General features: G+C 37.6%; 1 protein-coding gene across 1 annotated transcript in view; it reads right to left on the bottom strand.

Annotated features, from left to right (window-relative positions):
* The window catches only part of PAN3 (Poly(A) specific ribonuclease subunit PAN3), a 77,383-nt gene that overhangs the window by 31,720 nt on the left and 21,241 nt on the right, over window positions 1-24,422 (bottom strand). Inside the window, exon 2 of the mRNA XM_065218449.1 lies at window positions 5,688-5,764. Coding sequence (XP_065074521.1) covers window positions 5,688-5,753 — 66 coding nt within the window. The 5' untranslated portion in view covers window positions 5,754-5,764. The remainder of the gene's footprint in view (window positions 1-5,687; window positions 5,765-24,422) is intronic.

Raw genomic sequence — 24,422 nt, 5'->3', positions numbered from 1 at the left:
AATTGACCTCACATAAGCAACGTAAAGTGATTTAATTGTATAAGGATCTTTAAAGTGGAGACCGAAACGTTTTATAAAATTTAGCATATTGCCTGCTCTATGTATTATTGTGTTATAATGGTCCACAAATGTCAATTTAGAATCTAGAATAACACCTAAATCTCTTACATTTTCACATTTTTGAACATTTTCATTACCTAATGTAATACAAAGATTTTGTTTGTTTAGTTTTCTACTGTACGTTATAAGATTACATTTTTTGATATTTAGTTTCAATAAACTTTTACTACACCATCTGTAAAAAAACATGTATTTCATTCTGAAACACATTCATATCGTTATCGCTTCCTATTTCTAAAAATAGTTTCATATCATCAGCGTATATAAGCACCCTGATATTTTTTTAAATAAGAGAGACGCCATTAATGTACAAAATAAAAAGAAGGGGACCTAGGTGCGAGCCCTGGGGAACCCCTCACGTGACATGAATTGGCTTAGATGTTTTCTCGTTGAATCTTACAATTTGCTGGCGATCAACTAAATACGATTTAATCCAGGTGAGGAGCTCAATCTCAATTCCCATTTTTTCTCATTTAAAAATCAGCATTGGGATATCAATTCTGTCAAACGCTTTGCTGAAGTCTGTATATAGACCTTTACTTGGTTACCTCTGTCCATTGCATTTAATACAAAGTCCACAAATTCCAGAAGGTTTGTGGTGGTTGAACGGCCTTTAAAAAAGCCGTGTTGTGCACTAGTTATTCTATGTTTTATTTGGCCAAAAATGTTTTTATTTATAATTGATTCGAAGAGTTTTGGAATGCACGAAATGATAGCAATCCCACGATAATTTCGAATATCGGATTTTTTACCTGATTTATATATGGGTATTAAGTAAGATTTTTTCCATTCCTTCTGGAATATACCGGATTCAAGCAACATATTAAACAGCCAGAATAAAGGGGTTGTGAGTTCAGTTGCTAAGTTTTTCATAAAAATAGGTGGGATTCCATCTGGTCCTGAACCTTTAGTGGCATCCAAATCTCGTAGGTCATTCCAAATATCATGAAGCGAAATGTTATTAACGCCAACAGTAGTTGAAAAGTCAGGAAAATAAGAAAAATATTCATAATCACGATCATTATCTGAAAATTTCGTGTATGTTTCTTGAAAAAAACATCATATATATATATACATATATCATCAGAATTATTACCTTCCTTTTCATCCAATGTCATTTTTGATGGAAAGCTGCACGATTTCATTTTAGTTTTGACGTAATTGAAGAAGTTTCTTGGACATGATTTAATTTCATTCTCAGTTTTCATGTTATACTCAGACAGTGCCAAAGAAATTGCATCATTAAGTTGAGCATAAATACTTAAATACTTTTCGAGATTATCACGATTTTCATGTTTTCTGTATATTTTGTTAGCTTTTTGTTTACGATTTTTCAAGTTAATGATATGATTATTGAACCAAACCGGATATTTTGAGGAATAATTGCGTCGTCTCCTTTTTGGAATTTCCTCGTGAATTACGTCAAACAGAATTTTATAAAAAACCTCCACTGCACATTCAACATTTACCTGATCCTTCAAAATGGTTTTCCAATTTAGTCCATTGTATTGATTTTGAATATTATCATAATTAGCATTTTTGTAGTCGAACACATTTTCATACTCACATTCGTTGGGGTGTTGACTCTCATGAACAAATATGGAATACTCGATTGCTGTGTGAAATGCTTCATTCTTCCATAAAGGAGAAATAGATTTACTTACACAGAAATCTTCATGTATATTCGTTAACAAGAAATCTAGGAAACAATTCTGTTGGTTTCTTACATGGTTTATTTGGTTTAATCCTAAAAACGCCATTTTTTCAAAAATAAATTGTAATGTTTCGTTTTCCCCAATGACTGGGAGAAAAAAACTCTCATTATCTGAATCAGGAATAAAATCAGCATTGCGTTGATTGAAATCTCCATAAATATGAATTTTGAATTCAGGAGGAAATTGAAATACGATTTCTTCAGCTATTTGGAAGAAGTTTTCATACGAGGATTTACAAGCGTAGTCTGGGGGAAAATAGAAATCAGAATACCAGCAGGTATCAAAATTGACATAAAATGGCCTATTTTCACCAAGGGCGGGTTTTTTATTTCCTTATATTTTGGGCTCAAATTTTCACCACACTTTGGAAAACTCTTTTTCTAGATGTGTTTCCAAGGGCAACTAATTTATGAGATATGACCAGATGAGTGATTGGTAGTTTTGAGCTTTTCTGGTGGAAAATCATTACCATTTATTTTTTTTATTTTTTCTTGAATTCTTTTACGCCGATGGCACAATAATAGTTTTATGATATTTTTCACATGTTCTGGGCAGGATTCTCATTATATGAAATCATTACTAGCTCATTTATTTACTTCCATCGGCGTGAAGGAATTCAAGAAAAAAATTAAATAGCATTGATTTTCCACCAGAAAAGCTCAAAACTACCACTCACTCATCTGGTCATTTCTCAAAAACTATTTGTACAAATCATTTTCCCTTGGAAACACATCTAGTAGAAGAATTTTCCAAAGTGTGGTGAAAATTTGAGCCCAAGATATAAAGAAATAAAAAATAAAATTTGCATACCTGCGGGTAATCAGCCTTTTTACTGTAGTTACTATAACAAAAAGAAAATTTGGGTACATCTATAAGAATTTGCATTAAAATACCTTCAAATTGACGTTATAAGATCACGAGTAGCTTATTTCGTTGTGAAGTAATCTCTTCTGAAAGATGACATTTTAAACATCTCGAAAATCCAGGGTTGTAGCCCGGAAGGATCTAGGCACTTCAAAGCAAAATCAAAAAAGGCGTTTGTTCAGAATGCCAAAATAAGCGTTTTGGCCAAGTTTGGCTCAAATCGGTGACATCGACCACAACTTTTTTTTAATTCTGTATCCACTTGAGCTGAATTTTTTTTTTTTTTTTTTTCTTTATTTTAGAGATTTTTAGCCTGAGGCTAGTTCATCTCTTACTTGAGCTGAAATGATCCATATAACAGTTCCAAGTATTTTCGAAAACAAAACCACGGGGCTCTAGGACCAGTTCCATGGATTAACCACTGTTAGGGATGTTTCGAATCTTCCGGATGACGGTTCCATAGCCATCCAGGTTCATTTTTAAGTCACGACCCCAAATTCTTTCTTATATAACAGTTACAAGTGTTTTCGAAAAAAAAAAACAGGGAGCCGCAGTCAGTTTATGAGCAACAAGAGTGACGCACATTTTTGCCTGTGGACTTGGAGACATACTTCAAGTCCCCGCGTACATCGTACGGGCTAGGCAAAAATGTGCGTCATCTTGAAAACTGTCGCTTTAATGGCCCTTCGCTCATTTTCAACTTCTATTCAATTTTCATACTGCCGTACTCTAACGGAACTATCCACCTACATTCTTCTAAAGATCATTCTCTAGCTAATAAATCATCACACTAAAGCTTCATGTTAGCATTTCCAACCAACTCTGAAAATCGTTAACTTCGCGTATGAAGTAACATAAAAAACACTTTGAAAGCTCTAGGATCAGTTTCATGGATTGACCACTTTTATGGATGTTTAGAATCTCCTGGAGGACAATGCCATGGTCATCAGGGTCCATGCTTATGTCACGACCCCAAATTCATTCCATGCGCACAGTTACAAGTGGTTTTGATAAAACCGCGGAACTCTAGGATCAGTTCAGGGATTTAATACTTAACGGATGTTCCGGATCTTCCAGAGGACGGCCCCATGGCCATTCATGTCCATGTTTATGTCAAGACACCAAATTAATTCTATCATCACAGTTCCTACACACCTAGAAAAAATCATGTAAATTTAGGTGCTCTGAGATACGAGCGTCAATTTTGACATACATTTGAATCATAGCTCAATCAAACGTACTTTTTGCCGAGCAACGAACTTTTCAGTCTCGGAGCACTTAATATTACAAGACATGTTTGTTTACGTCTCATCTTTTATGTCAAAAATGGATTCCGTCACATGTAAAATAAGTTAATTCTAAGTGTGTAATGTTTTCAAAAAAGCCGCGGAGCTCTAGAATTGACCCCTTTTACGGATGTTCCGGATCATCCGGAGGACCGTTCCTTTATCTCCAGGATCTTTATATATAGGAACTATGACTGTATTCTTTCTAATTATGAACATTTGTGTCCATTAATCTAAATTATAGATCTTAAGACACTTGCAAAACCCACTAACACACTTTAAATAAAACGTGTAACGACTCTTTACGCTTCAAAGAAAAAGTAGACGACCCTATTTTCAATCTTCTTGCAATCAAAATAATCTTAAAACATTTTTTTTTAATTCATCAAGAAATCGCTATGTGATGTCATTGCAAACTTACCGTTATACGTTTTTCAGAGACTTCGTAGTCGGCGTAAAGTTTGTTACCTACCAAATTCGGAATGTTAAAAATTTATGAGATATTAAAAGAAGTCTACAGAACTTTATTGCAAGGTTGCAAATACTCATTTCAGCTAAATCAATGTTTTTTTTTAATTATAAAATAATTAGATGCTATGATCATATTTTGAATTGGTAAGATACAAGAAGAGGTTGCAAAGAATGTGTTTGTCATATTAAACTGGTTTATTTCATATCATGAGAGTCACAATCAGCCATTTTTCACACACTCACTCACTGACTCACTCACTCACTCAGCGATCAGCAAATCGCTGATTGTGACTCATAGAAAGCAAAATTTACAGGTTTTATATTTCAAACGCATACTTTGTAACCTTTTCTTGTAAGTTACAAGTAAAACATGTCATCACACCATCTTTTGGTTTTATTATTCCGAAAAACATTATTTTAGCTGAAATGAGTATTTGCAACCTTGGTTTATTGACGTTCATTGAACTTTAGGACAGTTCCAAAAACCAAAGAATAGCACCGAAAACTTCCAAAAACCCGAGACTTTCAAAGATGTTTAAAGATCTTGAATGCATAGTCATTTTGATTCGGTTTTTCATTTAAAAAAAAAAGTGCTGCGTACAATTTGAAAATTATGTGTGCATTACTAAATTACAATTTTCGGCACTCATTAGAGGGGCGCATGGATTTGAAGAGGTGGGGTAGTGCCAAATCAGTAACTAATGAAGTGCATATGAAAAATCAGTAAGTAACCAGCTCCAAATTTATCATGACAGCACTGGTTTTACCTCCGCTGTTTATCTTACCCAGGATACCCATTAAAAAAATGTATATGTAGAGACGAGGGCACTCAGAATGCCATCAATAGGGCTGTTATACAAATACTGAGCTAAAGAACACAGCATTTCAGATTGTTTTGATCGTTTTTCTCACTAAAATTGGTTGTAAACTTTGGAAATTGGATCAAATTAATACTTCTATGAAACGAGGCTAATTTCCCTAATGTTTGTCTAAGTGTCTCTAATATTGGGTTGATTCATAAAGTTTTAGGCAGCAATTTAAGTACAGAAGGTTTTTATCGATGTGCCCAATCATTAGAGCCATTTCCATGTGTAACAATCATAAATTTAAAAATCTTAAGCAAAATGTTTTTATTGCTAGGTTATAGATTTGATTGGATCCAAAAGGCTGCATAGACTTATCATAAAAAAGATCAACCTGATGAAATGTGAACTACATAATTTCAACTTACCATATAGGTTGCCAGTTTGCTTTCAGACGGGACTCCATTAGGCGGAGAGAAGAATATTGGATCCATAGCCCGGTGGCCTAGAAGCGGAATGCAGAGAGAGAGAGATGGAAAAATATACGTTATTATTAAAAATTAATGATTTACTACTTATTGTTTGTACATAGGGTTTCAATAAATTTATCACAATAAACAGAACTCAAAAAAACATTTGGTTACCTGCTATAGATTTAACAGAACAACATTTTTCGATACAGGTAAAGTTAATTCAAATTCATCGAATCCCACCCACATTTTGGACGAAAACCCACACTACTGTAAAACGTGTAAAACGGAATGGAAGAACATGGAATAGACGGCCTCAGCACCGGCTACAGGTTTGCGTCAGAACGGCAGCGCTGTTCTACTTTCTCCAGGAATTGCGACCTTCCAAACCGTAGATGTACCTGTCGGTAGCTCTACAGAGAAAGAAGGAAGATATCGAGGCTGCTGTTGGTGCAATCCTCCTACAACACACCCCCGGGTTCATATCCGATTCTGGCCTTACATAACTGGGCTGCAAATGTTCACGTTCGAAGTAAGGCTTTCAACCCACGCGCGAAAAGTTTTCCCGTGTAGGGCAGCACAACTACAGCAATTGAGTAACTTTTTTTTTCCCGGGCGTCAATTTTGCGTTACATTGGATTTTGTTTTATTCAATACAATCATTCCGTAAACGTTTCCTTCAGGTTAGGCACAATCTTATACTTGAATTGAAAGAGTTTGTAATTTTTGCTGAACCAAATGGACCGGAAGGAGCTGAAGGATAGCAACACAGGACGGTTGATGGAAATCTGATGTGACCAAAGACGCAAAGCCATAGGCTAGGGATCAATCCAAGGCTAAATCTATTATTTTCGGTGGGAGGTTTCGGCTAGTTTAGATCGCTATTTTCGTTCGTAAATGAACCGTATGTTCCCTTCGGGAACGTACCAACGAACAGTAACCATTCGAAAGAATGGAAGAACAGCGAGTTAAAACTCAATAGAGTAGAAAGTAAGCATTTGAAAAAAAAAAAAACTGCCGAGCGAATTATTTACACACCATTTCCATTACAGCATCCCGTGGCCGTGGAGCAGCGCAATGTATACGGAGCGCGCGATTTCTTCAATCAACTGCGAGACCGTTTGGTTCCAAAATAATAGGTAACGTTGAATCGCTCTAGCAAACGCTATGAAACGCGAAGACGATGACGATGACGACGACGACGACGACGATGATGATGATGATGAAAATGGTGATGTGTCCGTCAAACTGTCTGTCTGTATGTCTGCTGGATTGAATTGTCTGCAATGAAGTGTTTCGAGTTACGGCAGCCTTCACCATTCCGAGCAAGAGATTTCGGTTGTATGGTTGGGGCCAAATGTGACGAAAACTAGGGGGTACATCGAGTGGAACAATTATATGGGTAAACCGGTGCATTTGACGGGGGAAAGGCAAAACGGGTTCAACCATTCGAATTGCGGATTTCAAATGTATGCAATACCTAATGGCATTGAGGACTGGGTCATGCTCTCTGTTTAAAGAAGTGGATGTCAATCTTTAAAAATGGTTTATCGCAGATGTTGGATTGAACTTGGGTCCATTTACTATCATTCATATTTGCGTACAGATAGAAGTAGAGTATTAAAATGCATTGAATCATGTCTTCTTTTTCCTCATCTTGGCTATTACGTCCTTACTGGAACTTCAGTCAGCGGTCTTTGTTCATTTTAAGGTTTTTTTTTCAGATCGGTAATCGAATCCGCCTCCTCTAGATTAGTATTGCTCATTTTATTGACTGGCTATAGCGAGGCCTCCCTTCTACCTAACTCAATAAAATCACTCAAAGGATTATGAGATACACCGAGCTACGGTCTAATGCAAGAAAACTGTAGACCGAAAAATGTGAACTGTATTAGTAAGTAAAATTATAGTTGGTTGGGAATGCAGCTTTAGTGTGATTAGAGCTGGAAATCCCGGGATTGTGACATTTTCCGGGATTACCGAATCCCGGGAAATAAATTTATCTATCTTGGAATATCTGTAGCAGAATCCAACTTTCACATCTTATGAAATATATATATATATATATATATATATCTTCCCTTCGTTTGTCATTCATTGTGATTTATCGAAAGTATGGCACACAGATATCACTTTTTGTACATGATCGTTGTACAAGAAGCACTCGTGAAAAATAAGATCTAGCAGTGAAACAAACCGTGAACATTTTCATTAAACTTTATAATCGCGTATCTAGATGGTTCATAGACGAAAATCAGGTTGAGCGTTGTGAGATGTCCATCATTCATAGTTGATCGAAAAACCATTGAAATGCATTGTTCAGGTGGTTGGAAGTACGTAGTACTAGTCTCAACTGATGAAAAGATACAGTTGTTAGAGTTCTTCCTTAGATTAGCGAGCAGAATCTTGTAAAATGCTTACTCCTTCTGGAAGAACTTCTATATGTCACCGTTTTCTATCCTGCACGGTTAGAAAAAAGTACCCACAATTAAGTTCTTTTCACTCATCTCGGCACTATAGAGCAGGAACCCAAAAGTAGGTAAAGCAGGTCAAAGTAATTTTCATTTACTTGTGTGCAGTTCGTATGGAATTTTCCACTGGCTTTTTAACCAAAAGTAAGTTAGTTGTACCCAACAGTAAGTAAATATGATTATACTCAATGTTGGGTTCTCACACTTTACTAACCCTGTTGAGTGGTTTTACTAACCCTGTCCTCCGTTTTTGACAACATTAGAAGGAGAAAAGGAGACAAACTAGTCAAAAGTAGGTGAAAGTGAACTGGCCGTTGGGTACTTTTTTCTTACCGTGTGGCTTCCATAGCTCTGCATCGCTGTCATTTGTTATGCACAAAGGTATGCATTACCTTTACCCGTAAGTATATAATCTATATGTAATCCTAAAGCACGGCAAAATAGTTTTTACAAATACATTCATGAGAGAAATCATCCACCATAATCCTCATGATCTGTACGGACTATTGTGAACTTTGGCTGACAAACATAACATCACGTCACATTAGGGAAATTCTTAGATGTCAAGAGACATTCATTTGATTTCAGAGAACTTCATCGAAGTTCGTGAAACTTCAGGGACCATCATAGATCTTCAGGAGACTTCGTAGAATGTTAAACAACTTCGTGGACGATGATTACGGAACATCGCATGAATTATTTGAAAGTTCAGCAAGCAGGGCAGAAATTAAGTTGTACCTATCGAAAAATTGAAAGATGTAAGCTATGGAAAAATCTTATGTAGGCTTTGAGTTCATGGAACTGAGTTTAAATTCAAGAAACTTATTGAAAGTACAGGAATCTTCGTATAACTGATATTCACGGATTTGCGATGATATCTCTCGATATTATTCAAGACTTTTCAACTTAATCAAGTAATCTTCTAAAGATCTGCAATTGTTCAAAAATTCAAACGACTTCTTTTAAACATCCTTCCAAGATGGAAGTTTGATTAGATAGTATTTTAAGGATATGAAATTGGTCCGAGATTTAAAGACCTCTGGATATTTTTCAAGAATTCAGGTTGATCAATTATTAATCTTAAGATATTCAACTGTTCATAAAATTCAAATAACGTCTCTTGATAGTCTCTCAAGATTGCTGGTTGGTCAGATATTAGTGAATTCAGGTTGATCAGGAAATCTGAAGATCTTAAACTAGTCAAACATTCAATTGTCTCTCTCAAGATGGCAGACCGGTTAGGAAGTACTTAAAGATCTCCAGCTGATCGAAGATCACAATAAAGTCCTCTGGATATTTTTCAAGGCTTCAGGTTGATCCAGTATTATTCTGAAGATATTCTCCCAAAACTGTTCGTTGATCAGGAAGTATTCACAAGATCTCTTTAAATCTGGTGTCCCTAGTATTGAAGGAATCTCCAATTTTAATCCTTCTTCGAAGGAGATAAAACTTACGAATATTAAAACAATTTACTATCTTTGTTCACTTCCCGGGATAAGTCAGAATGTGGCATTTACAATGTAAAAATTTAATTAACTGGATTAACTAATAAATTTTCAGGAAAAACTCGAATCATCTTCCGGTCTTCGACAAAAATGTTTAGAATATATATATATTCCTATCAGGTAATTAAGTAAAGTGATGATTGGGACATTTACAATGCCACACAAAACTTTGAAAATTTGGTTTTTTTTAGTTGAAGATGCTCATTTCAAATAACAGACTAAAGCGGTAATTTTTATACGATAGATGGAGGAGATGAAAGTATAGAGTTGATAGTTCCGTTAGAGTACGGCAGTGTGAAAATTGCATATATTTAGATAGTAGTAGATAGCGAGCTAGGAAAACTTTTAAGGAAGGTACAAATCGGTTTTTTCATCTCTCTTTACCAAACTCCCCCTTTGAAGAGGGATGCACACTAACTTTAGATTACTGGAGTCAGTAAAATATTACTGGGTTTTTGAATTGTGGATCGCCCAGTAATCATCACATAAATAATTTGCATTACCGAACTGCCCGTAAAGTCAATCTGTCAAAAATAACTGTTCATTCAGTAATTGGTTTGAGTTGCGTATACTGGAAAGCCCAGTATTTTGTTTTGTTTATGTTGCTGCAATTTAACTGAAAAGACAGATATTTGGTTCAATCCTGGTGCAATTGGGTTCTTTAACCCTCCGTTACTCGCGCCAACTTTTGTAACACGAGTACTCGCGCGTTGTACTTTGTACAACAGTGTGAGTTTTCCATTGCCATTTTACAGCCGAGCTACCAATCAATAGGAAACCAACGGGTATTCTTTAAAAAACTTGTTTTTAACTAAACAAGCTAAACTTTTATCGCAGTTTACCCCCAAACAATGCGGATAAAAGAGAAAATGTGAATGGAAACCGCGTAAACGGTGGTCTCCGTACTACGTGGGATTTGACTTAATTGGTTACAACATGGAAAATCTCGAGATGCTGACCAGCTAGAATGTTACTGTCTTGGGCAAAGTTGTTCTAAAGATCATAATTTTTTTTGCTGGTGGATAGTAGTTCAGAATTTTTTCACTACGTAGCGCTAGAATACATGTGAAATTATTGCATGTGATATATCTCGAGATCATGACAAGATAGAATCTTACTGTCGTCGACAAAGTTTTTGGTGAGATCTAAGCCTATTTCTTGCTGCACAATAGTTCAAAATTTTCTCAATACGCGGCGCTAGTATACACGTGAAATTCTCATATAAAATATATCGAGATCCTGACTAGATAGAAAGTTACTGTCTTAGGCAGGGTGCCTTCCATTCATTTTGACTAAAAAAATGTTTTAGAATATTATGGAATAATAAGATATTATGGTGGTATTTTGTATGTGTAAGAAACAAGAAAAGATTTTAAAGTTTGTGTTTGACACATAAAACCTGCAAATTAAGCTTTGACAGAGCCACAATGAGCGATTTTCTGATCGCCTCTTCGCGAAGAGTGAAGAGCGAAGAGTGGGTGAGATAAATGACAAAATCGCTTATTGCCACTCTTATGCAGCAACATTGGCTGGTATTATGTGTCAAACACAAACTCCATAATCTTTTCTTGTTGCTTACACAAACAAAATATTATAATAATATCTTATTCTTCCATAATTTCATAAAACATTTTTATAGCCAAAATGAATGGAAGGAACCCTGGTCTTAGGCAAAGCTGTTCAGGAGATCATAGCCTTTTTGCTGGTTAACAGTAGTTCAGAATCTTCTCACTAGGTAGTGCTCGTATACATGTTTAGTTTTCGCATGTGATACATCACTAGATCCTGACCAGATAGAGAGTAAATGTCTTTGGTAAAGTTGTTCAGGAAGTCAAGATCTTTTCGTTCGTGGACAGTTGTTCAGAATTTTCTCACTACTTGGTGCTATAGTATACACATGCAATTCTCACATATACAATAGCTCGAGATCCTGAGCAGATAGAAAGTTACTGTTTTCGGCAAACTTGTTCAAGGGGTCGAGAAATTTTGGCTGGTGGACAGTTGCCCAGAATTTTCTCACCACGTGGCGCTAGTAAACGTGTACAATTTTCGCGTATACTAAGCTAGAGATTCTGAACAGGTAGACAATTACTGTCTTCGAAAAAGTTGTTCATGAGGTCAATGTATATTACTTGGTGCACAATAGTTCAGAATTTTCACACTACGTGGCGTTAGTATACACGCAAAATTGTCGCATGTAAAATATCTCGAGATTCTGATCAAATAGATTTCGCTAGTGGACAGTAGTTCAAAATTTTCTCACACATAGTGCTAGAATGCATGTGAAATTTTCGCATGTGGCTTGTTTCGAGATCCTGACCAGATAGAAAGTTACTGTCTTGGGCAAAGTTGTTCAGAAGGTCAAAGCTTTTTTGGCTGGTAAACAATTTTCTCACCACGTGGCGTTAGTATATATGTACAATACTCACATATGCTATATCTCGAGATCCTGATCAGATATAAAGTTACTGCCTACGACAAAGTAGTTCAGGAGGTCAAGGTAGGCTGGTGAACAGTAGTTCAGAATTTTCTCACAAATTCTAGGCTTTAACCTTCTGAACAACTTTGTTCAAGACAGTAACTTTCTATCTGGTCAGGTTCTCGTGATATATCACAGGCGAGAATTTCACATTTCACTAGCGCTACGTAGTGAGAAAATTTAGAACAACTGTCCACGAGCAAAAATTTTGTGATATCCTGAACAACTTTGCCGACGACAGTAATTTTCTATCTGGTCAAAAACTTGAGATATTTTATATGCGAGAATTTCACATGTATACTAAAGGGTGTCCACGATGAAATTGCCACACACAAAATTGATTCGCAAAATTCGAGTTTTCATCCGATTGCCATCAAATTTTCAGGGATTGAGAAATAACTATTAAACTTCATTTTACCATTTTACTCGTATTTTATTTACAGTCCATACGCAAATGCCCGCACCTTGGCCTTAACCCCGGCCATAAGATTCTGCACAACCTGTGAATCAACCGTTTTTTGCATGTAAACCCATACTTTCTTCAGTTCCTCGACTGTCTTCACTACCTTAGGTCGTTTAATAAGGTGCTGCTTCATAATCGCCCAGTACTTCTCGATGGGGCGGAGCTCCGGAGTGTTGGGAGGGTTGAACATTTTCGGCACGAAATTGACCTTATTGTCCGCATACCAATTCAGCACGTCCTTGGAGTAGTGGCTTGAGGCCAAATCCGGCCAGAAGATTGTTGGGACGTTGTGGGCCTTCAGGAGAGGAAGCAGCCGCTTCTGGAGGCACTCTTTTATGTACACCTGTCCGTTCATCGTGTCCTGGGTCACGAAAGGTGCACTCCGCTTCCCGCACGTACAGATGGCTTGCCAAACCAGGAATTTCTTCGCAAATTTGGACATCTTCTGAGTGCGGACATGCTCCGGAACGCTGAACTTATCCTTGGCCGTGAAAAACAGGTTGCCGGGGATCTGTTTGAAGTCGGCCTTCACATATGTTTCGTCGTCCATGATGCAGCATTCAACTTTCGTCAGCATGTTGAGGTACAACTTCCTGGCACGGGTTTTGGCAGACTTGTTCTGCTTCTCGTCGCGATTAGGGGCCTTTTGTACCTTGAACGTTCGAAGCCCAGCCTTAGTTTTGGCCTTCTGGACAAAACTTCGGCTTAGGTGCAGCTTCTTAGCCACATCCCTAACGGAGGCGTTCGGATTTCGGTTGAAGGCCCCAACTACGCGGTTGTGATTTTTGGTGTTGTACGGAATACTTTTTCCTTCACTTCTGGGCTTCCGATCGGTGGTCAACCGTTCCTCGAACCGCTTAATCACTCGCGACACCGTGGAATTCGCGATTCCCAACGTTTTAGCGATGGAACGATGCGAGAGATCCTTGTTCTCGTGATGAATGCGCAAGATTTTATCACGCACGAGCTGTTCTTTCGACTCCATTTCCGCGAGTTTTGATCACAGGACTTTAAAACTTGCACTATGAACTAAATCCACCCAAATTTTCATTAGATTCTACCCAACGGTTAAAAAGTTAGAGCAATTTCATAGTGTGGCAATTTCATCATGGACACCCTTTAGCACCATGAAGTGAGACAATTCTGAAATACTGTCCACCAGCCAACATACCTTGACCTCCTGAACAACTTTGTCGTAGACAGTAACTTTCTATCTGATCAGGATCTCCAGCTATAGCATATGCGAGAAGTGTACATGTAAACTAATGCCACGTGGTGAGAAAATTCTTAACTACTGTAAAATTTGTTGTCTGTATCTCTTTTAATAGAAAAGATATACCCAAATATAGTAAAAAGTATGTATAAATTCAAACTGATTTTATACGAGTTTAAAAAATAACATACCTCATTTTTTTATATTATTTAAAATAACATACGTCCTTTCAAAAACCCAAAAAAAATTTTTTTTTTGTTTGCCCCAACCAGAGATATTAACATTTGAAAAGTGCATATTTTTAGTATAAAAACGTCAATAACTCTTGATCGGCGAAAGATATGGACAAGCTTTTTGCAGCAAAAATTTGCGCCTTCTAAAGACCTAAAAGCCATTTCAAGACACCTTTGATGAGAAATTTGAAATAAGAAAACTAGAGCATAATAACTGTTTTTTTAGCACCACTCTAACTCAATTCAAGAAAACAGCTCTAAATCGGCCAATTTAAGAGATACAAAAAAGTTGTGTTGAACAAAGTTGCTTGAAATTAACTCAGCTATAACTTTGTCGAAGAATGTATACCTTAATTTATTCAAACAAAAAATTTAAGTTTTTGATTTTAATGATAATTCATTGTCATAAAAATAAGGGCCTAACTATAAGGAATAACTTTGTAGGAGAGACTTTTAGTCTAAAGTTTCAATTTCAGGCACAAAACATATCATTCCACCTAAATCTGCATTCTGGACCATTGTTCATTGCCAGCACATAAGAAAATATAGGCTACTTCAAAGAAGTACCAACAATTTCAGGGAAGTTCAGGTGAAATAAGAGATTTTAGAGGAAGTTCACATGAAACTTTAAAATTTTCTGCGAGAATTTTAAATAATACCGAGAAATTCAGGGAAGTCTAGAGAACAGAGCGAAGTTCCGGTATCGTTTGGACAGTTCTAATAACATCAGGAAAGCACGTTAAACATCAGTAAATTCTAGAATTATGGAGAAGTTTTAAGATGATGATTAGATTCACTAATTTAAGGACAGTTCTGCAGAAAATATTTGTAAACTTCATTGAAAATCCAAGAACCACATGAACTATTTCGTTCTTATTTCATAATAGTAGTGGTGTCCTTTGTAAAGGTCTGGAAATTACAGCTAAGTCCATAGTACTCCAGAAAAGTTATGATTTTTTTTAGGAAAACTTGATAATTTCACAGAACTTCCGAGAACTTCAAGAAAAGTATTTTTAAGATTTATTGCGAGCTAATTATAGACAGCGGCATCGGCGGTGTAGTGGTAAGCGTGATTACCTCTCACCCCAGCAGGCCTGGGTTTGATCCCAGTCGGCACCGCCGGGATGTTCTGAGGCATAAAATCTCTGATCACGCTTTCCTTCGAAAGGGAAGTAAAGCCATTGGAACCCGGTTCATGAGTTGATGGGTGGATATGTAGGGTAAAAGTGTGGGAGCTGCATTCCTGACGTCGGTAGCATTGGTGCTCAGCACGGAAAACAAGATCGACGGAAAACAAATCAAGGGAAAAAAATCTAATTGTAGAGGTTTCCTTTCCATACCGTAGTTTTACTGAAAGGGAACTAAATTGTGTGTACATGCAGTTATACATTCCTTTATTACAATTATGGGCGCTCTGTGCGCACATCTATTAAATCAGTGTGTAACCAGCTTTACCAAGACAGCACTGGTTCTCAGATCTTTGTCGAATTCAGAGAACTTGTAAAGGGTGATACGGTCAAAATTTGGTCAAGGGAAAACGCGTGTAAATCGGTGAAATCGTTTATTTAAAAAATCAAATTAAATTTCTTTTTCAAGTTCAATTAGTATAAAATTCAGGAAAAATATTCAGTTAGGCTTCCGCTTTTCCAAATCCGAATTGCCGGGCCTTACGCTTGACCCCTGCCATCAGATTTTGTACAGCCACCTTGTCCACCTTCTTCGCCGCAGAAAGCCAGTTTGCCTTGAACTGCTGCTCGCCCTTAGCAGTTTTTTTGGTCTTCTTTAGGTTCCGCTTAACAATAGCCCAGTATTTCTCAATTGGGCGGAGCTCTGGCGTGTTGGGAGGGTTCTTGTCCTTGGGAACCACCTGCACGTTGTTGGCGGCGTACCACTCCATGGCCTTTTTACCGTAATGACAAGATGCCAAATCCGGCCAAAACAGTACGGAACAACCGTGTTTCTTCAGGATAGGCAGCAAACGTTTATTCAAACACTCTTTCACGTAAATTTCTTGGTTGACAGTCCCGGAAGCTATGAAAATGCTGCTTTTCAAGCCACAGGTACAGATGGCTTGCCAAACCAGATATTTCTTTGCGAACTTTGACAGTTTCATGTACTTGAAAACATCTGCTACCTTTCCCCTTCCTTTTGCCGTATAAAACTCCTGTCCCGGAAGCTGCTTGTAGTCGGCTTTGACGTAGGTTTCGTCGTCCATTACCACGCAGTCAAACTTCGTCAGCATCGTCGTGTACAGCCTCCGGGATCGCGCTTTGGCCGTCGTATTTTGTTTATCATCGCGATTTGGAGTCACTACCTTCTTGTAAGTCGATAGTTCGGCTCGTTTTTGGCTCAATGCACGGTTGTAGACGATACACCCAGCTTATTTGCGGCATCTCGGAGAGAGAGGTTAGGGTTTTGCTTGAAACTACCGGCAACTCTCTTTGTCGTCTCAGCGGCTTCCGGTTTTCGATTTCCCCCCGATCCAGACTTCCTGGCTGTCGACAAACGTTCCCCAAACACTTTAATTACATTTGTAACGGTTGATTTGGCAACTTTTAGCGATTTTGCCAACTTTGCGTGCGAGTAGCTCGGATTTTCGCGATGCGCGAGCAAAATTTTGAAACGCTGCTCTTCTTGCTTGGACGGCATTTTGACAACTGAAGAGTGAATTCCAAAATCAAAATAGGAGCAACATTCTACACACTGACACCTTCAAAATGAGGGGTGTTCAGGTTTTTTAAATGCAAAATTGAAAGAAATACGTCAAGTTGATATTGACCAAATTTTGACCGTATAACCCTTTAAACAAATAATTAAGGAACTTGGAAAAAGTTCATGGAGCTCCTTGACATTAAGAAAATATTTAAGATGTAAAGATATGGCAACCTCGTGACTATGTTACAGTCACTATAAATTGACGGAGACGCATGGTAGTCTAGTCGTATAGGAGTATTGAGCAAAAACCCGATATCTTAAAAAAAAACTTAACTCTAAAACGAAAAAAAAAAATCATCGCTGATTTTGTGATATAATGTGTAAAAAAGCCTAGTTTTTCAAAGAGAAATATCAAAACATATTGCGGCCTCTTTCTTCAAACCATGAAATCAATAAAAAAACAAATACAATCAATGTTTTTTGATTAAAAATCTAGTTTTTCTTTTTAATATTGCTATATTTTCCCTAAAAAGTATTTTTAATTACCTTTCATTTGATATTTTGATCTTTGAAATCGAAACAGTCGCTATATTGTTTTGCTATGGAATGGCTGTATTCAAATATATTTGTTTCTATTGGAGTCCAAACAAAACCGAAAAGTCGACATACATTTTCTTCAGAAAAATAGGATTTTTTAAATATATTTCCGACATATTCTCTTAATATTTATCGAAAACTCAAAATGTAATTTTTCGAGGCGCTTATCTTCCCCATAACAACACTTTTATCGGATTGAAAGTTCTACAAAGCATTCCATTCTCCTAGCTGCAAGATTAACATTACTTTTAATATGGAAAGTTAAACATCCCCTCACCGCTGCAGTTGACGAAGGCTGTTGGATGATTCTTTACCCTCACAATGGCTGTTGTCTGATACAATCATCAGTAACGAACTCTCAATAAATTCGATCTGATCCATCCTAATGTGGTTAACCTTTTTCTGCTGATGCCTTTCGCTAAAACCATCCCCCGGATTATGCGATGTGATGGGACGGTAGGAATGACCTTATTTCTGTTTTTGTTTCTTCCTTCATTTTGCTTCTCCACTTTCCAGCGTCGAGAGTGAGGCAGGATGTACGGCTGTACAGGCTGATTTGCCAGCTGATCTCCAATCGCCAAAGCAGCATAGGGTTTCGTTTACTCGTGCATCAATAATTGGGTCATGAATCGTCGCCATCGAAGTCATCGTGTTGTGGCGAGAGTGCATCGCGGTTTTATGTTTTCAAATCGAAGGCAATGCACAGTGATCCAGGATGTGAAATTAGCGAGACAAAAGTCCTAGTGTTTTATATTTTAGACATTTGGTGTAGTTTTTTAGCAAAAAAAAATCTGCTTCTTGTGGTGGTTTTAAAATGTAAGGTGGTCCTCATCCAACAACTAACTTCCTTGTTTTTGTTTGAATAGAGAAAAATTAAGTTAATTTCAAACAAATTTGTCGAAGAAACATTGTGTACACCCTAATAAACAAGTACCATAAACGAACAGTATCCCGGATGGGTAATCTATCCCACCAATAGTTTGGAGGATACCCCGAACACGTCGTTAAGCTCTCTTTTGTGGTTATTTTTTATTAGGGTACCTCTTACCATTTTCATTATAAAGAAGTTTTCCTCAGTAGAGTTAGGGTGTACCTAAAAATAATAGTTTTCGTGCTCCAACTTTTACATTATAACTCCATTCTGTAAAATTGCTCTAAAATGGGAACGTTCAAAAACAGAAAAGGTTGATTTTGAACCTTAAATTTAAGGACAACCTTAAATTTAAAGACCCAAAAAGTTCATCGAAAACACCAAACGTCCACATCTAAAAAGGAAAGCACTAAGACTTTTGTCTTGCCAAACTCACATTCTGGACCACTGTTCGATGTATGGTCAATAGTCTACAAAAATACAGTTCCCTTTCGTTGCTTCGACAAAGCCCAGATCGGACAATATAGCGGTGAACTTTAAAATCGTTCAATTGCCAGGCACCAGATCTGCCTATCATCGAGGGTCGAATTGAAATAAAAAATGCCATATCAACAGGGTGATACTGTACTCCGCTTTCAATTCCACCACGACTCGCTGCTCCTAGTCGATTAGAGTCATAAATTTGCAGCTCTGGCTCGTTCGATTTCTCGCTCGCGTATGCAACTAGCACATACCTACTGACTGCGATTGTTTTTGGTTTCTAATGGGTTTAATGATTCAGTGCCCTTTTTTCACACGATCAATGGCAGTTGCAGTCAAAACCGACGACGATGGGCTGCTGTCTAGTGGAAGGAGGTTAATCCGCTTCAGATTGTTCATTTGCGCAAATCAGCATGAGTTCGGTTAGGCAACGAACGGCTGGAAGGCAATCTACGCTTGCCGATCTCGTGAAGAAAGAACGAGTATGGTTGCTTCGTGTCATAACATAGTTCTGATAGCAATAAAAATTACTTTTAAAGTTTACTAACAACGTTGTTATTTTGAGTTTAACGTTTAGTTACTGATCCTCATGTTTAATTATTATTGAGTGAACGACCATGCTGTGGTGCTTCTTCTGTGCAGTTAAATACAATCGCTTCAGGTGCGTGCCAGCACCCGCACCGAACGGAGCAGTTTGGCGCTTAAGAAATAATTTTACTGACTGTGCTAAGCTGACCGTTTGATCGTAAACCAAATTGTTTACAGTTATTATACAGCGTGCCGGTTTGTTTTTGTTGTTGCTCAAATTTTAGCCAACTGCCTACATCAGCCAGGTACTCACAATACGTTCGATCCTCTCTCGATTCTAGCAATAAGTTTAATTGCTTTATTGATGTTGTAGAGAAATGGATTTTAAACACCTAGGATCCATTGAACTTTTCAAGGATTAAACAACACACGACATAAGGTTTCAAAACGTTTTCCAGCATTGAGTTTCAATTGACTTGCTCTGAAATGGTGGTCCATGAGTAACCAGCTCCGATAACTATTATTTTCTGATCAAAACTAAGTGAGCGTAGAAATTTCGATCTACAGCGTTCCTCTCATTAAAGTTGCTCAAGGGAATTATTGTTGGATGCCCATACAGATTACTATGTTGTTATTTGAGCAAAATGTCGTTGCGTAAAAATATTATGAGAAATCAGCGCCCTCAAATACACACTTAGAAATTACTATTTTTACACGAGACGTAATTCAGCTTTGACGTAAATCATAGAACGTTAATGTTCATTCTTCAAAAAAACGTCAATGAATATTGGAGAAGGGGCCCTGGTCAGCCGTACGACGCAACTTAGTCGCGATGCTCTCACAAGAGCGCTGACGTCCATCTTCCGGATACAATTCAGGATCCTCGTGGTCAACTGCTTCGTATCCCTGGCCCACCAATTAGTTGGTCGGGTTCCTTTCTTTCGGCACGTACGGTATCTTCTCCTGCTCAAGATACTCCAGCGTCTGCTTGGCGTAATGGGAAGACGCCTTGTCCGGCCAGAAAACGTACTTCCCATCCGCATGATGCTCATTTAAGAACGGCAGAAGCATTTTCTCAAGACACTCCTCCTGGTACACTTGTTGATTGATGGCTAGACCGCTCGGCTTGAACCACGGCTTTGAAATCCCTCTTAAACTTATATTTTACTTCGGGGAGTGTGGCCGACTTGTCGCTGGAATAGTAGCTGTCATTTCTTGGAATGTAAGTCTTTGAGAACGGAAAGTAATTTTCGTCGTCCTGCGGTAGTTCTTCGTCATCCACAGGCACTGCGATCTCACGGTCGCTATCGCCTCGTCCGTGTACTCCGGGGACCGAGTCTTCTTCCGACAGATGATGCCCTCCATCTTGAGGGTTCGGTGAATCAAGGTATGGGAGCAGTGATATTTTTGGCCGGCGTCACGCAAACTCGTTCCGTCCTTGTTGTCGAACAACTTTTTCAACGCTTCCTTCTTCTTCTTCGTCATTGTCTTCGCCGGACGGCCACTATCGGTCTTCTGCTCCACGCTCAGGGATGCCAGGATCCGGTAAACTGTACTCACGGGCACGTTTTAGTCTCCAAAGTGGTCTACCGTAAACTATTTTTCCACGATGACCATGCGTTTCGTAAAACCGTACAACACGTTCGCGGAGTGCTTGCTGTTTTGACGCCATCTTCGATTGAACTGACAGCACCCGAGCGAAAAGAAACATGCCACCCATTTTTAGGGAATCCAGAGAACAATTCTCTTGGAGAGAAAAAAGTTTACGCTCTTTACTTTAATTACAAAAAGGTATTGAAATCATTCTCATTTTTTATCGAACACCGTTATGTGAAACATTAAATGCTGGGTACGGGAAGGTCCACCAGGGCACCCGGTTGAAACGAAATGGATGGGGAGAGTGAAAATGCCAACTTTAGCATTTCATGAATAGAGGGTGGAACATTCTCCCCACTCACTGGGGCATCCTCCTGTTGGATGGCCTGTTTTTGACCGGTTGTATGATCCTGTTGTTGGAAGGAGATTCTCATTTATCTTGGGCGATGTTGTTCAAGGATGTACGGCTCTTCATACAATGGCAGGTTGAGTACAATTAGAGGTTAATAAGCTTGCTCAAGTCGAACAGCAAAGATAGCCCACAGTCTACCGAAAGTTGTCTTGTTACAGTGAGTGGTAGTTTCATATCATCAAATCATCATAAGATATTAAATTGATTGTACCCACGAGATACAAACAGTTTTATTCTATTTTGGATGCCTCATGAATTCTCATGCGCTCCTGTATATAATAATACCTACTTCTCAGAATACTTTTCTGTGGAACCCAATTTTCAATAGGCGCTCATGTAAGTGAAAAAATGTTGCTCTGCCCAGCTTGCTGCAAGTGTCAAATAAGCTGTCATTTATCGTCCAACAGCACGCGCAAATGATAAAATTGTTTTTATCAAAGTAAGTGTTCTTTGCGAGCAACGTTCCGAGCGCTTCGCCCATTTAACGGTCGCAACAATCATCCTACCGAGAGGACTATTCGCAATGTGGTGAACAAATTCAAGAAAACTGGTTCAGTGAACGCTCAACCACCATCCGTATTTGTACGATGTCATATTCCATACATCATGGTATTGATAAGCCTTTCAATCGAAAAATAAATCTCGTCAATATCTCACACACAGTTTGTTTTATTCAACTTTACGTCAGGAAACGCTTAATGGAAAACCCTTTATATACAGCCATTCCGTAGAAAAACGATAAAGTGGTTCTCAGAATATCGTAAAAAATGGTAGTTTTGTTCATTATCACAAAAAATACGAGACAAGCGTGGTCAAAAAATCGATTTTTTTTTGAAAAATTACATTTATATAAAATTCATAACTTTTGAACCACTGGATCGATTGTAAAGATCAAAATATCACATGAAAGTTTATTAAAATACATTTTAGGAAAACAAAATATCATGATATTATAAAAATAAGGTATTTTGCATTGAAAAACAATGCTTGTATTTTTTTAACGTGCCTAGCATGTGAAAAACCTTTAAAAAACATTCGAAAATATCATAAATGTTCCGAAAACTTCAGGATAGTTCAGAACTTTGGAAAAGTTTAAGGATCTCAAAAGGTTAATATTCGAGATCTTCAGCGCAGATTAATAAACTTCAGTAAAAAACTCCAGGACAGTTCCATTAACTTCAAGAAAATTGCAGGAGCATTATAGAAGTTTTCAAAGCTTCAGGTGTGTTTAAAGATCTTGAGAAATGACCAGTGAACTTTGGAATACTTCTGAGAGCTTCAAAGCAGTTCCATGAACATCCGATACATTTTGGGAACATTATATATGTTCTAAGAATAAAGAAGAAAAAGTTCAGAAATCTTCAAATAAATTTAGATATCTTATGGAAAGTTACGTGAACATTAGCACAGTTATGAGAGCTTCAGGGCAGTTCCACGACCATCATAAATATTGCGGAAGTTTCTAGAACATCCACACAATTTGAGAACTTTCTGAAAGTTCTATTTACTAGCAAATAAAAAGTTTTGAATTTTTAAGTTCTATTTACTAGCAAATAAAAAGTTCTGATTTTTTTTATAAAAAATCCAAGATCGTCGGTGAAGATCCAAATACTTCATAGTAGTTCCAAGAATGTCAAGTTCGTGTAGAGAACTTCAGGAAAGTTATGTTACATTAAAGGGCAAGTTCCAATAGCTTCAGTGCAGGTCCATAGATTTAAGGGAAATGTCCAGGACTTCGGAGAAGATTAGTTACCTTTATGGCAGTTCCATTGAGTAGCAGGAACTTTACTGAAAACTGCATGAAAGATAAGAGGATTTCAGGAAAGTTCTAAGGCTTGTTCACGGCAAAATCTGGATACCCCATAAACACATACATCTCCTGAAATATCTCATCAACGAGTGAAATATTTCACAGAGTGGCGGACGTAAGAATGTTCTTTCTGAAAATACAACCTTTGTTTACATTAGAAGAGGTTAGTCGAAAATGGCGTCGAAAGAAAAGTAAATCCAAAAAGCAATTGAAAGCGGCGTCGGTGGTGTAGTGGCAAGCGTGATTACCTCTCACCCCAGCAGGCCTGGGTTCAATCCCAGCCGTAAAGCCGTTGGTCCCCGGTTCATAAGTTGATGGATCGATAGGTAGGGTCCAGGTGTGGGAGCTGCCTTCCTGGCATCGGTAGCATTAGTGCTCAGCACGGAAAACAAGATCGACGGAAAACAAACCAAGGAAAAAAAAGCAATTGTTTGCAGCCGCAATGAAAATCCAGATCTCTTGATCGGAAAACTTGCCAAAAAGGTTGGTTGGCAAACTCTGTTCACAGCCTTTTAAAGTCGTTCAATACTCGTTTGACAACAGCTAGGAAGACGAGAAGCGAAACAAAAAAGTAAGTAAACTCAAAAGTTCATCAATGTTGTATGCAGCCTAATTAAGCAATGATAAGTTGTTTTTTGAATGATTAACGATGCACAAATAAAAAAAAAAAATATACTGGATTAAACTGACAGCAAATTTGCTCTTTTCCAAAACTTATGTGTCTAGATTTTGTCGCAAAAAAAAGCCTATTAACTTCACGAAAATTTAAGAAACTTTTGAAAAATGAAATGTTGAAAGGCCAAAATGACCGTAACATGTCGTAAATTCCTTTGAGACGGCAAATAGAATATTTCAAAATAAATGATTGCCTTAAACCATAGATTTAAGGAAAAAGATCAGGCCTTTCATGGTCATGGCTCCGAAAACTATTATTTTCTGATCAAAACTAAGTGAGCATAGAAATTTCGATCTACATGCGTTCCTCTGATCAATGTTGCTCATGCGGTTATATGAGCAAAATTTTGCCGCATAAAACATCATGAGAGATCTGCTCCCTTAAATGTGGATTGAAAGAATTACAAATTTATTTTACAAAAAGTATCCACCTACAAACGAGAAATACAGAGAAGGAAAGATAAGAGAATTTCAGGGAAGTTATATTAACTTCACGAAAATTTAAAGAAATTTAATGAAGTTTTGAAAAATTAATGAAAGTTCTGGAAATGGATAGTCTCTGAGAAGTTTCTTGAACAGACTGCGGAGGCATAAGGTAAGTTCCCAGAACTTGTGGAAAAGTTTAGAGCTCTTCTAGGAAGCTTCAACAACATCAAGGCGGTTCCATTAGCTACAGAAAAAAACTACAGCAATTTTAAAAATCTC

This window comes from Ochlerotatus camptorhynchus, unplaced genomic scaffold (assembly GCF_037179485.1).
Source record: "Ochlerotatus camptorhynchus isolate MF236.1 unplaced genomic scaffold, CSIRO-AGI_Acam_v1.1 ptg000086l, whole genome shotgun sequence".
Taxonomy (NCBI): domain Eukaryota; kingdom Metazoa; phylum Arthropoda; class Insecta; order Diptera; family Culicidae; genus Ochlerotatus; species Ochlerotatus camptorhynchus.
This window is presented reverse-complemented; position numbering and strand designations above follow the sequence as displayed.